This window comes from Neovison vison, chromosome 6 (genome assembly GCF_020171115.1).
Source record: "Neovison vison isolate M4711 chromosome 6, ASM_NN_V1, whole genome shotgun sequence".
NCBI lineage: Eukaryota > Metazoa > Chordata > Mammalia > Carnivora > Mustelidae > Neogale > Neogale vison.
The window spans coordinates 165922701-165937837 of record NC_058096.1 but is presented as its reverse complement, the minus strand read 5'-3'; the positions used below and the strand labels follow the sequence as shown (position 1 = coordinate 165937837).

Sequence of the window (15137 nt, the reverse complement as noted above, 5' to 3'; positions counted from 1 at the left end):
CTGGCTTCTCTGTCTTTTGATATGACTCCCTTAAGCGTTTTCTGGTATGCTTTCTGGTAGTACAAGATCACAGTTTTTGTGCTCCAAACCTGGAATCAGCTGTTTCTCTACGGAGCACAGCTACCTTCTAAGTCTCTGGCTGAAAACGTTATTCCACTAATGTAGCAACTTCCAGTTTTGCTCTCACTTTGCTCCTTCAGGGCTGGGACCACATACATTCGTTCTCCAGGGCTTAACATAGGTTTATTACCCAGAAGTCACTCAACAAAGCTTTGTTGAATGAATGAAGAGCGGACATCAGCCAGAGTAGTGGTTCTCAATTCCGACTGCGTATTAGAAGAATCTGAAGAGCTTTGAGAACATGTGGATGCCCCGGTCACATACCCAAATATTCCCATTTAATTTGTTTGGCATGGAGAGACAATATAGCCACCTGGTTAAAAAAATGCAGACTTCGGGGCCAGATGATCTGGATTTTGGACCCCAGATTCGACATTTACCCTCTGTGTGACCTCTTTCGGTGGCTTCTGTTTCTGCTGTGAGGATCCACCTCACAGGCTCCTGTGAGAATTAAATCAATTAACATATGCAAAGTGCTCAGAACAGCTCCTGGCAGAGTCTACACTAGCTAACTGTTAGCTGTCCATTTTTTTTTTTTTTTAGATTTTATTTATCTATTTGACAGAGAGAGAGGCAGTGAGAAAGGGAACACAAGCAGGGGGAGAGGGAGAGAGAGAGGGGAAGCAGGGGAGCAGGGGATCAGGACCTGAGCCTAAGGCAGATGCCTGATGACTGAGCCACCCAGGCACTCCTTAGCTGTCCATTGGAGTCTACATTTGTTAGCGAGGTGATTAATTTTTTGAAGTGCTTCCCAATGTGTTTTCTCTTTTTGATAACTCAGGGTTGTCCTCAGCAGCCTTTCTACCTTTAGGACTGGGCCCTGAGAGGCTGAATGAGAGAAGACAGAGGGGTGGTTTGAGAGGAATTCTTGCTGGAGCTAGGGGAGGCAGAGAGCTCTCAGGTCCTGGGTGGAGGAAGGACAGATTCCTAGAATTATCCAAGGAAGATGGTGAAAATGTGTCAGATGGGCTAAGGGGGACTGGAAGCAGAAGGGACTTAGGGCTGGACTCTGGGGGAACCTCTCTGCCAGAGCCTCGCCCACTAGGGTAGCCAGATAGAGCTGAAATGGAGAAAACCACGGGCTCCCTCAACTTGCTCACGGAGGTCCCGTGTCACCTTGGAAGGAATGGGAGAGTAGCTACAGATTGCAAATACGGGTAAGTGCCAACCGGCTAGTGCGGGGGTAGGAGGTGAGGGGATCCTCCACCAGAGATTTAGGGGGAAACATGCTAAAACCAGAGGCTGGAGGAAAGCTGAGTCTCAAAGAGCCAGTAGCTGGAATGAGCTGAGGTGGGGGCTTTGCCAGCGGGAAGGCAACTGGGCCCTCTGGGAGGAGCCCCTCCTCGTGGGATAGCCGAGTAATCCTGGGGGCTCACTGGAGCTAGAAAACATGGGGATGGGTCTTCGGTATTCAGTTCATTACAGCTGTCACCGAGATGTCTGCTCCCCAGGATCACCTGGTCCCTTGAAAGGCAAGATTTCTGTGTGTCAAACATTGACACTGGGGTCTTTTGCAAGATCCTACAGCCACTAGGTTGTCTTCTCCTCCTGGAGGCTTTTATGAGCAGCAAATAGTTTCCTGCCACTAGGGGTCACCTGCCACCACTGTCTCTCTCTCTCTCTCTCTCTCTCTCTCTCTCTCTCTCGGTCTCTAGAAACCTACATTTCTGTCCCTAGATGAGCCATTTCTGCCTCTTCCAAGCAAAGAACTCGCCCATGCACTTTTCCTGTGGGCAATTCAGCTAATTCTCCTCATAAGTGCCAAACACAAAAGCCACATTACTTTGGGGGGAAAAGAAAGAAGAGCTCCTTTCCCCTTAATACCAGATTTATTGTGATATAATATACATGCCATAAAATTAATCTTTTAAAAAATGTATAATTCAGTGTGTTTTAGTATATTCACAGAGCTGTGCAACTGTCACCACATCTAATTTCAAAACATTTCTCCTTAAAAAGCAACCCTGTACCCTGTACCCATTAGCAGTCATTTCTTGTTCCTGATTCCCCCTGACAACCACAAGTCTACTTTCTATCTCGATGCATTTGCCTTTTCTGCACATTTCATATAAATGGAATCATACACGGTCTTTTGCGGCAGCCTTCTTTTACTTCGTATAATGTTTCCAAGCTTCAGTTACGTGGTAGTTTGTGTTAGTATGCTGTTCCTTTTTATTGCCAAATAGTATTTCACTGTATGAATGCACCCTATTTCCTTTGTGCATTCATTAGTTGATAGCGATTTGGGTTCTACTTTCAGGCTGTTAAAAATACTGCTGTTGTGAACATTTGTGTATGGGTGTTTGTGTGGACTTCTATTTTTAATTCTCTTGGGTCTATACCTAGGAGTGGAATTGCTGGGTCCTAGGACAACTCTGTGTTTAACCTTCTGAGGAACTCCCAGAGTTTTCTAAAGCAGCTGCCCTATTTTACATTTTCATCAGCAGTGCAGGAGGGCTCCAGTTTCTCCAGCCCTTGTCAATATTTGTTATTTATTTTCTTTGTCATAGACATCCCAGTGGTGGTGAAGTGTTAACCTCATTATGGTTTGATTTGCATTTCCCCGATGGCTCATGAGGCTGAGCACGGGCCATTTGTTTATATTCATTGGAGAAATGTCTGTTCAGGTCCTTTGTCAATTTTAAAAAAAATGGGTTCTTTTTCTTTTTATGATTGAATTGTAAGAGTTCTTAATATATTCTAGATACAAATCTTCTTATCAGATATGCGGTTTGCAAATATTTTCTCTTTTCCTGTGGGTTGTCTTTTCATTTCCTTGGTGGTGCCCTTTGAAGCACAAAAGTTTTTAATTTCCATGCACCATTTCCTCACTTTCTCTTTTTTGTTTGTGCTCAGACGTACCTAAGAAACCATGGCCTCATTTGGGATCACAAAGATTTATGTCCGAGTTTTCTTCTAAGAGTTTCACAGTTTTAGCTCTTATGTTGGGGTTGTGGATCTACTTTGAGTTCATTTTTGTCCATGGGTGAGGTAGGAGTCCAAATTCATTCACTTGCATGTGGACATCCAATTATTCCTTCACCACTTGTTGGAAAGGGATCCTTTCTTCATTGAGTTGTCTTGGCACCCTTGTACCGCCCTGGAACGTCAAGTGTATTCCACTGATCTGTATGTCTGCTATTGTGCTGGTTCCACACAGTCTTGATTATTACAGCTTTGAAGGGAGTTTTGAAATTAGGAAGCGTGAGTCTTCTAATTTTGTTCAAGACTTTTGCATAGTCTCGGTCTCTTGCATTTCCATATAAATTTTAGGATCGGTTTGTCAATTTTTCTGTGCAATCTTTTGGATTTTGTTTAGGTTTTAATTTCTTTTCATGATGTTCTGCACTTTTCAGTGAACAAGTCCTGCACTTTTTAGGTCACTTAGATTACTATGCATTTTATTCTTTTTGATACTATTATAAATGGCACTGTTTTCTTAATTCCATTTGCAGATTGTTCATTGTGAGGGTATAGAAAATATAATTTTTTTTTTTTTGTATATTGGTCTTGCATCCTACAACCTTGTTGAATTCATTAGCTCTAAAAGTTTTTTTTTGTGTTTGGATTCTTTGGGATTTTTCTAAATAAAAGATCATGTCGTATACAATTATTTATTCTTTTCTGATCTCAGTGCGTTTTGTTTGTTTTTCTTTCCCAATTGCCTTCATTGGAACCTCTAGTATAATATTGAATAGAATTCTTGTCCTGTTTCCGATTTTAGGGAGAAAGCTTTCAGTCCTTGACCACTAAGTATGATGTTAGCTGGGTTGGCCCTTATCAGGTTGTGGAAATTCCCTTCCATTTCTAGTTTGCTAGGTGTTACTGTCATGGAAGGGTGTTGGATTCTGACGGATCTTTTTCTGCATGTATTGAAATGATCAACCTCTTTTTTGCCCTTTACTCTACAAATACGATGTCTTGAATTGGTTAACTTTCACATGGTGAACCAACTTTTCATTCATGGGATAAATCCTGCTTGGCATGGTGTATAATTTTTTTTTGTATGTTGCTTGTATTTTGTTGAGGATTTTTGCATCCTTATTCTTAAGGGTATTGGCCTATAGTTGTTTTGCAATGTCTTTTGTCTAGTTTTGATATCAGGATGAATTGGAAAATGCTCTCTCTTCTCTATTTTGTAAGTTTGTGAAGGACTGGTGTTAATGAGCTCTGATGTTTTTGAAACATAATGCTGGCTTCCTCACTCTGTTGGAGGTGGAGAAAGAGGTTTTGTATTTGCTTTTGTGTTTGTTTCTGTCCCCTGACCCCATTCTGCGCTGGTGAGTTCCAGGACTCTGTCAAGAACTCTGCAGAGAATGAGATTTTACAGGGTAGCTTGTTACAGTTTTGTGGACACCGAGAGATGATGTGAACCCCCAAGGTCTGAGATGAAGGGCAATGTCATTCACAGAGACAGTAGTAGTCAATGCATCAGCATTCTTTATTTGAGACCCACAGAACAGCATGAAGAGTGACAGGTGATACCTGTGTAGTCAATGGGCTGCATTATAGGAGAGGAACCATGAGCTTAGGGACCCTAAATCTTTTTTTTTTTTAAGATTTATTTATTTATTTAGGGGGACAGAGGGACAGAGAGGGACATAGCAGACTCCCCACTGCGCATGGACCCTGATGTGGGGCTTGATCCCACGGCCCTGAGATCATGACCTAAGCCAAAATCAAGAGTCAGGTGCCTAACTGACAGAGCCATTCAGGGGCCCCAGGACCCTGAATCTTTCATAATGGCCAGTAAGTATACCTGCCTTTTGCTGCAGAGGAAGACACTGTTTGTGTTTTCTGGGCTGTATGCTATACAAACATGCTTAAAAATATAGTCCAGGACAAAGACAGTCAGTGCTGTCACAAGACATGCCTGAGACTCATGGAGAATCAGCTCCCAACAGACGTCCTAGATAATATTTTCCTTCATATCCCTCCCCCCAATCCCCAGTACTCCTGCATTATATGTACTATTATTTATACATTTTAAGTTTAGTTTTTGATTTATCAGTTCTACATGCACATGATGTAAAAGAGTCAAACAACTTTACAAGGTGTATTCCTTAAAAACAGTCATCTCCTCCCCTCCCCGCCATTTACTGCTCCTCTTTCAACTCTGGCTGAGTCTGCTGGCATTGGGCATTGCTTCTGTAAATAATACTTTTTACACTACTGACGCTGCTTGATTTCTCAGAGGAAGGTATTGCCTCTCGGCGCCCACCATGGAAAATGGAAAATGCGGTTCCACCTTTCTTTCACATCCCCGTGTTTGCCTACTTCCTGGTTTCCTGTTTTTCCCGAATAGTTAAGGTGTGATGTTGGTCAGCGCAGGATTTAATACTTACATTATTAGACGCTATTATTATAAAAGCTATTCACAGATGAGCCTTGTGCCATACTTCTCCTTTCCTGTGCAGCTTCTTGTTTTCTCCAAGCCAATTGCTCGGTTTGGTTCGTTTTCATTGCTCTTCTCCAAATGTCTAAATGTCTGGATCTTCCAAAACCTGAAGATCTCATCCGTTTTCTCTGCTGGCAGTCTTCTCCCACTAAGCCTTTCGAGCCGCCCCATTCTGTGCTGATCTCCCCTCAGATCACCCCTCAACATCTTCCTGGGAATTTCTTCTTTTCTATCGTGTTTGATCCTGTTCCCTGGATCCAGTGTTGATTCTTTTTTGGTTTATCTGTCCATTTTTGGTGAATCGTATCCTAATAAAAGGGCACAGAGGAGTTACATGTTTTGAGACATTGCTTGGCTGAATTTGTGCCCTCCCGCTTAATGAATAATTCAGCAGGTATAGAAGTGTGGGTGGAAAATAATTTCCCCATAGGATCTTTGAAGGCATTTACTTCATTTTCTTCTGGATTCCAAGGTCTTGGTTCAGAATTGGATGCCGTTCTGATTCTTGACATTTTGTATGAAATTTATTCCCCTCTCTGTCTGGAAGTTTTGGGGATCTTTTATTTGTCCCTAAGTGCTTTAGTTTGGGTTGGTTTTCATTCACTGTGTGTATTTCATGTGGTGTATCCTTGTGAACTGGTGACTTCAGTTCTGGGAAAATTTCTTAATTTATTTTACAGATGATTTATTCCTCCCCATGTTCTCTGCTCTTTTTTTACTGGAACTCTTCTTATTCAAACGATGGACACTTTGGACTTGTTTCCTGTCTTACTTTCCATCGAACTGGTTTTCGCTCTGCTTTCTGAGAAGTTCCTCCCACTATACCCTCCAAATTTCCTATTGTATATTTAATTTTGCCTATCATACTTTTAATTTCCAAGAACTCCTTGAAATATGCTTTTCCTGTTCATTGACAGCAGTGTTTTCTCTTACGTCTCTGAGGACACTTCTTCTGTTACAATTTCCGTTTCCTCCAAGTTGCTCTTTTTTATTTGTTTTGACTTTTTCTCTGATTTACACACTTTTCCTCAAATCTCTGAGAGCCTCCAGCTGTTTGTTCATCTTTAAGAGTGGGATGCTGTGAAAGCTTTCTCTGTGAGGTTCTCCATGGGGTGATTTGGCTTTGCCTTATCAGGGCTGGCCAAAGACAAGTCTTCGAGTCCCATGCCTGGAGGGTATGGTTGTCCACATTCTGGAAGCCAGGAAGGAAGAAAGGTGGGGATCTCAATATTCTGTGTGCAGCTGTTCACTTACTCTACCTGCTTCAGTACTGAGCACCCGCCTTCCGCTCCTGGCCTCAGCCTTGGTCTCCATTAGGGTGGAGGCAGGGCTCTGCGTCTCTACTGAGAGTAAGGAGGAGAGTCAGGTCTTCCTTTCCTCTGGCAGCATCACCTTCATTCCCTCCTCCAGAGGTGCCTGTTGTTGCCAGTCACTGAGGTTGCCCAGGGTTCTGTGCTACAAATCTGGGGGTTTTGTCTGTATGCTTGCTTTACCTGTGGCCAGTTCAGGATCGAACTTTCTCAGGCCTGGTTAATTACTACTTATTCATTGGCCCTCCAGCTTCCAGAATTTGGTTGCTGTTGCCCTCCCTCTTCTTTCCTTTGTCCGACTGGGTTTATTCCTTTCACTGTCATTTTAGTGGGGCTTGGGGAGAAAATAGAGGTGTTCAAACTAGTATTTTAACCAAAACCAAACTATTAAATTTATCACATGTTTATGAATCTGTCTTTCTTGACATGTTGGACATACTGCTGGCATCCCAAATGCTTATCAAAAGTTACATTTCAATCACCTTTTTACTGAATTCACTGAGTAGATTATAAAAGATTAATTTCTTGATTGTGGTTTTCTCACTAAATAAATGGGATGACTAGGTTCGTGTCACACGAGGAGAGAAAATTCAGTGCCTGTTTTTAGATCTGATGCTGAGGTTGCTGGTTCATCATAAGCATGCTATTATACAATTGCTCCATTTTCATAAAACCCCAGTGATGATTCGTTTAGCTTATCCCAGAAAATCCACTGTGTTAGAACCAAATAATTAAAATGGACTTTGAGAGTCATATGGTAAATCCCTTTCCCTCTGGCTGAAAGCATCACTACAGTACCAAGAAAAGAGATTGTTTCTTGGTATGAGTGTAGACAGGTTTGAAAAGCTGGAAGGTATCAATTCTCTAACTTGATATTATACAAGGAAAGATAAGATAAAGATGGAAGACAAAACAGAATTATCTTTCAGGTCCTTAGATGCTAATTGCCACCCATCCCTCTGGATGCCCTGGGGCTACCTTTTGTAATTCTCTGTTCTTCTCTTCTGGTCAGGAGAAAGCCAAAAGCCAGAGGATGGAGAGGAGATTTGTGATCGCAGCTGGAGGAGAGCCCTGGTTGGGTGTGCGGGTCCAGCAGCTGGGATCTCTCTCCTGGCTCCTTGTGTCCTGGCTTGCGCCCAGAGCATGAACCAGGGGAAATCCATCAGATCTCCTTCCTGAGCCAGGTTTCTTGCTACCATGATAGATTCCTTTACATAAGGATGTGATGTTTCATATAAAAGATATTAAAATAGTTTTTAAAAAACCTCTTTGGAAAGTCCTTTGAAGAAAGAGAGGGAAAAGGGAAATGAAAGCTTTTTATTATGGGAATGTTCAAGCGTACACAGAAGTAGTGAAATAATGTGCTGATGCATCCATTAGCCAACTTTAACAATTATCGACATTTTACTGATGCCATAAAATCTGCTCTTGCCCCCCTCACTCCATTGACTTTTTTAAAAAAGTATTTGCTGGAGTAGATGAAAGTGAGTTTCAGACAGCATATCCTTGTCACCCATAAATACTCTTAAATGATCTCTAATTGTTCACATTCTTCTTTTTCCTTTCTCCTTTATACAAACCCACAATGCCACTATTATCATAACCTAACAATGAACAATTCCCTACTATCCTCTAATATTCTAGTCCATGTTAAAATTTTCCGGACTATCTGAAAAATATCTTTTTATGCAAGATTTGTCCAATTCAAGAGCCAAATAAGTCCTACTCATTGTATTTGGTTCATTTATCTCCTGTCTCTTTTAGTTTGTAATGATAACCTCATTCTTTAACTTCCATATAACGATGTACATTAAAAATGAAGGTGGGCTTATTAAAGACTTGGCCTTGTTGCAATGTCAGCTTTATTTGAATCTGGCACCCTTCCAAAGTTTGAAGTGCTCTCAAGGCATGCTTTTCATGGCTATGTACTGGCCTAGTGCTTCTATTAGCGAGGTTAGAATTGAACAGTTAGTCATTTTAATATAACTGCACTCTGCCTTATTTACTGATGCAACCAATCAAGCTTTGCAGGAAGTTGCTTATTAGCTTTGTGCGTATTTAAAAATGTCCCCGTTACATTAAAAATGATAAATCCATACTGTATATTGCAAAGATGGTACAATTTGATAGGTGGGAACTAAGTGTGGTAATAAATACATGCATTAGGCATTACTTTAGAAATGCTTTCAAGCAATTTATTTGAAGTGGGAGCAGTGGAGAAGGGAGAAGCGCGTCCTCTGAGGACGGACTCTCTTGGTCAACAAGGACAGCAATAAAACCCAGCACTTCTCGTCGCGACTCCACTTCCACGTGTTCTTCAAGCGTCAGCCCTGCAATGAGGATTTGACTTGCTTTTCCCAACTCTGTTCTCGTACTCAGCTAAGAGTTACTGAGTGTCTGCTCTATGGCAGACGCATTATAAACTAGATCTCATTTCACCCGAACGGTAGCCTGTGAAGGCAGTAGCCCTCTTTTGCTGATGTGAAAAGCCAAGTTCAGACCTTGGCTCTGAAGGCCGGGCTTTTGCCAGGGCTCACCCTGCTCTCAGGATTATTCTTTGGCGGCCATGTCAATTAAGGGGAGAGGTTAAAGTCAATGCCGAGCGAGGTTATCAAGCATTTGCAATGGGATCAATACCTGCTCCGTGGAATCCCCCGCAGACATAGAGCTTCCCATCCACGGCTCCTGCATTGGTGGAATTGGTTCGGAGGGAGAGCAGGGGACTTGGCATAGGTGGGCCCTCTCTCCAGAAGTCCCCATCAGGGTTATAGATCTCCACCACATCAAGGCACTTTCGAACCTGGCCTTTGTCTCGACCTACACAGCCAATTCCACCTACAGAGAACAGTACACGGAAATGAGATGACTGAGAATTTCTCTGTGACTCGCACCCCCTTCCACCTACAATTTGTATCACACATTACAGGCCTTTGACTTTTCTGTCTTGCCTGGTGCTCCTTCTCAGGTAATTTCTAAGCAATAGTGATGTCTGTTCTGTGCTCCATAGCCAAGTTGAATATCACCTTTTTTTAGAGTGTTCTGTTTGTGCTTATGCATGAAACTGATCCACTGCAGGCTTTATGTTCTACAACATCCAACGCTGGTTCACACCATGAACAACCCCATTAGGGGTTGTTTCATGTTTGCTTGCCAGGGCAGCTTGACTCGGACATCTGTCTTTCAGATGATCCTTGCCAGCGATTTCACTGACCTGCCAGTAGGGGGCGTCCTTTCTGTTCCTCATCGATGTAAACCTGTCTCTTCCTCTCCTAACTTGCGGGGACTTTTCCCCATTAGGGAAGGGCCATTCTTCGACAGATTTCAGGTTGGGGGGTCAAAGAAAGGATCCAAACCCAAATGCCCGGTGCCTCTTCCATTTTCAGATGATACAGTTCATTGAACAGATACTGGTAATAAGTGAGAGTGGTGATGGCAGAGGACTTTGGAGGAAGGCTCTTTTATAAAATTTTTATTATTTATTTTCCCCCCTTTGCTGACGGAGCCCAGCCTGTTTCCTGTGTGGATCCAGGGCGTGAGGCTATCAACTCAGGAAGCTCTTAGCAGCTTTCTCTCTTATCCGACTGGATAAATAATTTAGCCCATTACGGTGCCAAGTCTGAGCCGCAGCCTTTCCGAGGAGGGGAACACACTGGCCTTGGTTAACTGCAAGGCTCTGTGCTTCACGGCCCTCTTCCAGGGTGGCGCTGTGGTAGCTGGAGGCTTCCTAGTCCAGCAAAAAGTGGCATTTCCAGTTTGTGGGGCAAGACAGCTTCGAGAAGAGGACTTCTCCCCAGGAGCTAAACCTGGCCACTTCCCAACAGGTAAGAACGAGATGCTTTAGTTACCTGCTCCCCAAGACCCAGGAGAGATATTGCTAGGCTGGATGATATTACAACCACTTTGGAAGACCTATGAACAAGGGGAAGCGAACAGGTTAAGTGCAAGTCCCTGGGAGCCAGGCTGGGGCACAACGAGCAACCAGCGTCCTGAACATAACTTAGATGTTTCAATGAAGGTCCATTAGAAAAGCTTCCCCAACATCGTGCATATGAAGAATGGGCATTATTCTTTCGGTTTTTGAAATAATTAGAGCGCTTGCCGTTTTTGTTTCTCTGTTACTGAGTGTATTTAATTATAACGTTCAGCCCTTCCTCCGCTCTTGGAAACATGTGCCCTTTCTGTTTGGTTGGCAGACAGCGCACACGCTCCCCTCGAGGGTGCCATGGCTGGCGGGGTATTGTCTCAGCTTCTGACCATTAACGCCTGAATGCGTTCTCCTTCTCACTTGGATGTAATCCCACCATCAAGTACACTTAGAGCATCACTCTAACAGCCGACTAATGAGCTTAAACTGAAGGTGAATCCTGATTAGATAAATAATCAAATATAAGTGTGATCTTTATTAATAAGTCAGCAGCAGCACTACAAGAGAACTCTTTTGATGAGAGAAATCTAGGGTAGAATCAGTACATCTTCAGAATTTCAATGAGATACCTCCATATCTTTAATTTATATGCTACCAGAACCTCTCAGCCTGACTTTTCTGTATTCAAAACAGGCCAATGGGTAGAAACTGTCTTTGCGAGTCATGCCCAAATGGACCTCGAACGCCAACTCTGCACCTCAGTGTTTTAATGGAGGTGGGGGAGGGGAGGGAAAAAATGACAGGACAGTGCCTCCCTCCCCTCGTTTCTGTTTCTACAAAGATGAAGACCAGCTCTTCTTGGGTTTGGCTGCTACAGATTCATCCCTTTCTTTCCTCTTCTTAGCAGGCTCACACGCAAAGCCTGTCAGGGAGCTGGCTGAGGGCAGAGGTGAGCCACCCGCCTAGGACTCCCTGTCTTCAGCTCCCTGCCTACAGTGGCCCTGGCTCCCGGCTCTTGCCTGCTGAGCCGCCTTCAGGTGGCGGGCTTACTCTGTTCTTCCCTGGGCTGGATCCAAAAGAGGAAGGGGATTGTGTAATTGGTCTGACAAGCTCTCAAAGTTGCTTGCATTGCCAAAGAAGCTTTTGAAACAAGCTTTAGTAAATGTCTTTGCTGTCGTAGGCTCCCTTGTGACACAGAAAAAGCAGGTAGGCTTTTGGGAACAGACAGATCTTGGTTCATATGCTTGTGTCCATTTCCTAACATGGGTCCCTTTGATTGCTCTAAGCCTCAACCTTCTCATCTGTAAATTAAAGATAATAATATCACGTTCATAAGTTGTGGCAAAGATTAAGTGATTACATAACTGTAAAGGGGTAAAAAGCCATTACTCTGGGAATTTCTTTATTCTCATGTACTGCTTGTGAACAAAGTGTTTGGCACCTTGCAACCATTCGGTCATGTTAATTCTTTCTCCTGCATGTTCTAGAGTGTTGGGTAAATAAGCCAGTGTTCACCAAAGTGGCTGAAATCTTACATTTGCTCACTCCGAATTTAACTATTTTCTAGGTCTACAGTTGATGGCCTACTGACTGTATGGTCAAATCTCTCTTAAAATTTTCTTCCAAGGTTGGATAGAGACAATCAAAATGTCAAAGGGCTACCGTTTAAATAGGCCAAGCGTTCACCTCAACCATTGGCTGGGGAGGAAAGCTCCCTGACAAGATTTAGAGGAATTCATTTGTTGGTGAACATCTGAGAGAGGTAGACTCTGGCAGGTGACATCCTAAAGGCCAGGCAAGGATTTTGCAATCCCAGGCCTCCAGGAGGGAAGCTGGCCCACACATCTGAGAGGACAGACTACTTCCTGACTCGCACGTCAAAGGCAATCTATTCACTGCTGATATGATGCCTGTGACCATTTGTTCTCACTGGAGTTGTCTGCTCTCTGAGCTTTTTCTACTCTCATTTTAGAGTTCCCAATGCAGAGCCCAAGACCCTGGAAGACAAAATCTTATAACTTTCTTAGTCTAACCAGGCGTCTCGGGTGTTTTTAGAAAAAAAAAAGTCTTCAAGGACTGGATTGAAAGCGCGCTTATCTGCCATTTACAAAATTCTGGGTGGTGCTGGCCTTGCTTATTTAGTGTGTCTTGGCTCACAGATCGTGGGCTGATAGTCCTCATTTATGATAAGGCCTTCCTCTTCACCTGCTAACCCTTTACCGTGCTTTGCCAGTTTTTTTTTTTTTCTCACCAGGTTAAGAAAACAATCAACTCTCTGCATTTGCTTTGCTCTTCAAAACACAATACCATGAAAATCAAATAAAAGAGCTGAAAAGGAAGACCAAGTTCCATTTGTTAAAGCTTGATTTTGCTTGATTTTGGAGGGAAAATCAGCTGTTTGAAAGATCTCACATTTCCACCAGAATAAGAAATACATTTCCCAGTGGAAATGTGGGTAGCGGGATAGTAAATTCTGGCACTGAGCCTGTGGGTGCCAAATAAGCTGCAGTTACAAAATTGCTGTCCCCTCTGATTCTGAATGGCCCCTGGGCTTCACGTCTTAATCCGGTACTGGGCGTCAGTGGATTTCACTGTGTGAGTGAAGTCTGGCCCCATCCTGTCAGTTCTTTCAAGCCCTGGACCCATCTTTCCCTTGTTCCTTCCCTGTTCCTCTTCATGAGCTTGTCCTGCAGGCCCTGGCAGGTCTGAAGGCTGAGCTGGTTCAGGGAGACCAAGGGAGAGCCTGGGAACGCTGGGTAGCAGCAAGTGTGCCCGGTGACGTAGAGATGTCACAGCAGGTCAGAGGTGACAAGGCACAGCCTCAGATAAGTAGCACCACTATCCAGCTTGGTTTAGCACCATCTGTATCTCAGCCATCGCCCTGTTCTGTTGGTTGCGCCTCAACGCGTCTCCTGTCTGTCCCTTCCTTGAAAGATACGCAAGCTTTCATGACCCAGACACGGCCTGGAGCCTCACCTTTCCCCCAGCGCACTCCACCGCATTGGGCAGTGGGCACGCTGGGCTGCGTGCTGTTCCCCAAACAGGTTACAGCTGTAGAGCTCTTGGCCTTTGCTTGGCCTGGTCTCTGCCTAGAATGACCTCTTCTCTGCCTCCCCCACTTCATAACCTCCTACTTCTCTTTTAAGTCTCAGTTCAATAGTCCCCACTAAGAAATCCTTCATGTCCAGGGGACCTGGCTGGCTCAGTCCATACAGCATGTGACTCTTGATCTCCGGGTTGTGAGTTAGAGCCCCAAGCTGGGTGTAGAGATTACTTAAAAATAAAAAATAAAAATAAAAATAAAGAAGACTTTCATGTCTCTCTACACAAAATTGTTCATTCCTTTCTTTGGCTCCCACTATCTTTTGAACAGAAATCAGATTCTTATAAGATATATTGTTCTTTATTTAGGTTTGTCTTGCTATTAGTTCAGATTATAAGTCACATGAGGGCAGAATCGTGTCTGTCTAATTTACATCTGTATTCTCAACACTTTTTAGAGATAGTTAAGAAATAAAAATTTAACTAAATGTATAAAAGGATCAGCTCCTTACCCTCACCCCAGGTATCTTATCTTCTTATAGTTTTTTCTTGTCAAAACAAAAAGCAATGACTTTCTTCCCAGAACGGGACAAGCCCTGAGTCCAGAGAGCTGAAAACTCACTTCCGGTCAGCTTAGAAATGTCATCTTCTTTAGGATCTAGGACTCTAGGTCCAGTCTGCTGTTGGGATTGTCTCTACCCCCAGGTTGGCCTGCCTAAAGAATCAGTCACTTCTCTTAACCCGGGCTGGACCTAATCTGACAGGACACAGGTCAACACTCTGCTAATACTTATCTGAAGTGGCCTTGTGAGAACTAGTCACCGGATACAGTGCACAGCTGAAAAATGTGGATACACAGGATATGAATCCTTCTCTGAGCCACTAAGTATAATGTCTTCTGTGTAAGGGATCTTAATAATATTTACTGACTAACTATTCATCTTTGGCATATTTATCTCATGTGTAAACAAAATGATTTGCAGGAAGTCATCATTTTGTGCTCATTTCCATATTTGCCCAAGGACTAATAGAGAAAGAGAGTGATAAAAAAATGATCACATCTATGAATTAGGATAAACTAGTTGATGAAGGTAATACATTCTACTCCTTTATGATGTTTTAAAACATATATTATGTTATCTCTGGCTTAGTGAGTTGAAGATACCAGACGTAATTAAAGATTTTCTTAAGGATTCAGGAGTAACCATATGACCCGTTGTCATTAATATGCCATAGATATGGACTAGTTGACTCTATACCTCAGGCTTCATGAGAACAGACCTAAGATTTACTTTCTTGAACAAATCCTTGCCATTGGTGTGGCTTTTAGCAATTTATCTCTTCTCATAGAAAAAAGCATAGAATGTATAGTTGCACAATCCTTTGGCTACGGAACACTATG

General features: G+C 43.1%; 2 protein-coding genes across 2 annotated transcripts in view; one reads left to right on the top strand and one right to left on the bottom strand.

Annotated features, from left to right (window-relative positions):
* Positions 1 to 15137, bottom strand: part of KBTBD12 (kelch repeat and BTB domain containing 12) — a 73418-nt gene that overhangs the window by 16949 nt on the left and 41332 nt on the right. The window contains exon 5 of the mRNA XM_044252877.1: positions 9466 to 9663. Within this exon, the coding sequence (XP_044108812.1) occupies positions 9466 to 9663 (198 nt within the window). The remainder of the gene's footprint in view (positions 1 to 9465; positions 9664 to 15137) is intronic.
* The window catches only part of MGLL (monoglyceride lipase), a 240951-nt gene continuing 236285 nt past the window's right edge, over positions 10472 to 15137 (top strand). Inside the window, exon 1 of the mRNA XM_044252881.1 lies at positions 10472 to 10649. The gene's annotated coding sequence lies outside the window, so the exon portion shown is untranslated. The remainder of the gene's footprint in view (positions 10650 to 15137) is intronic.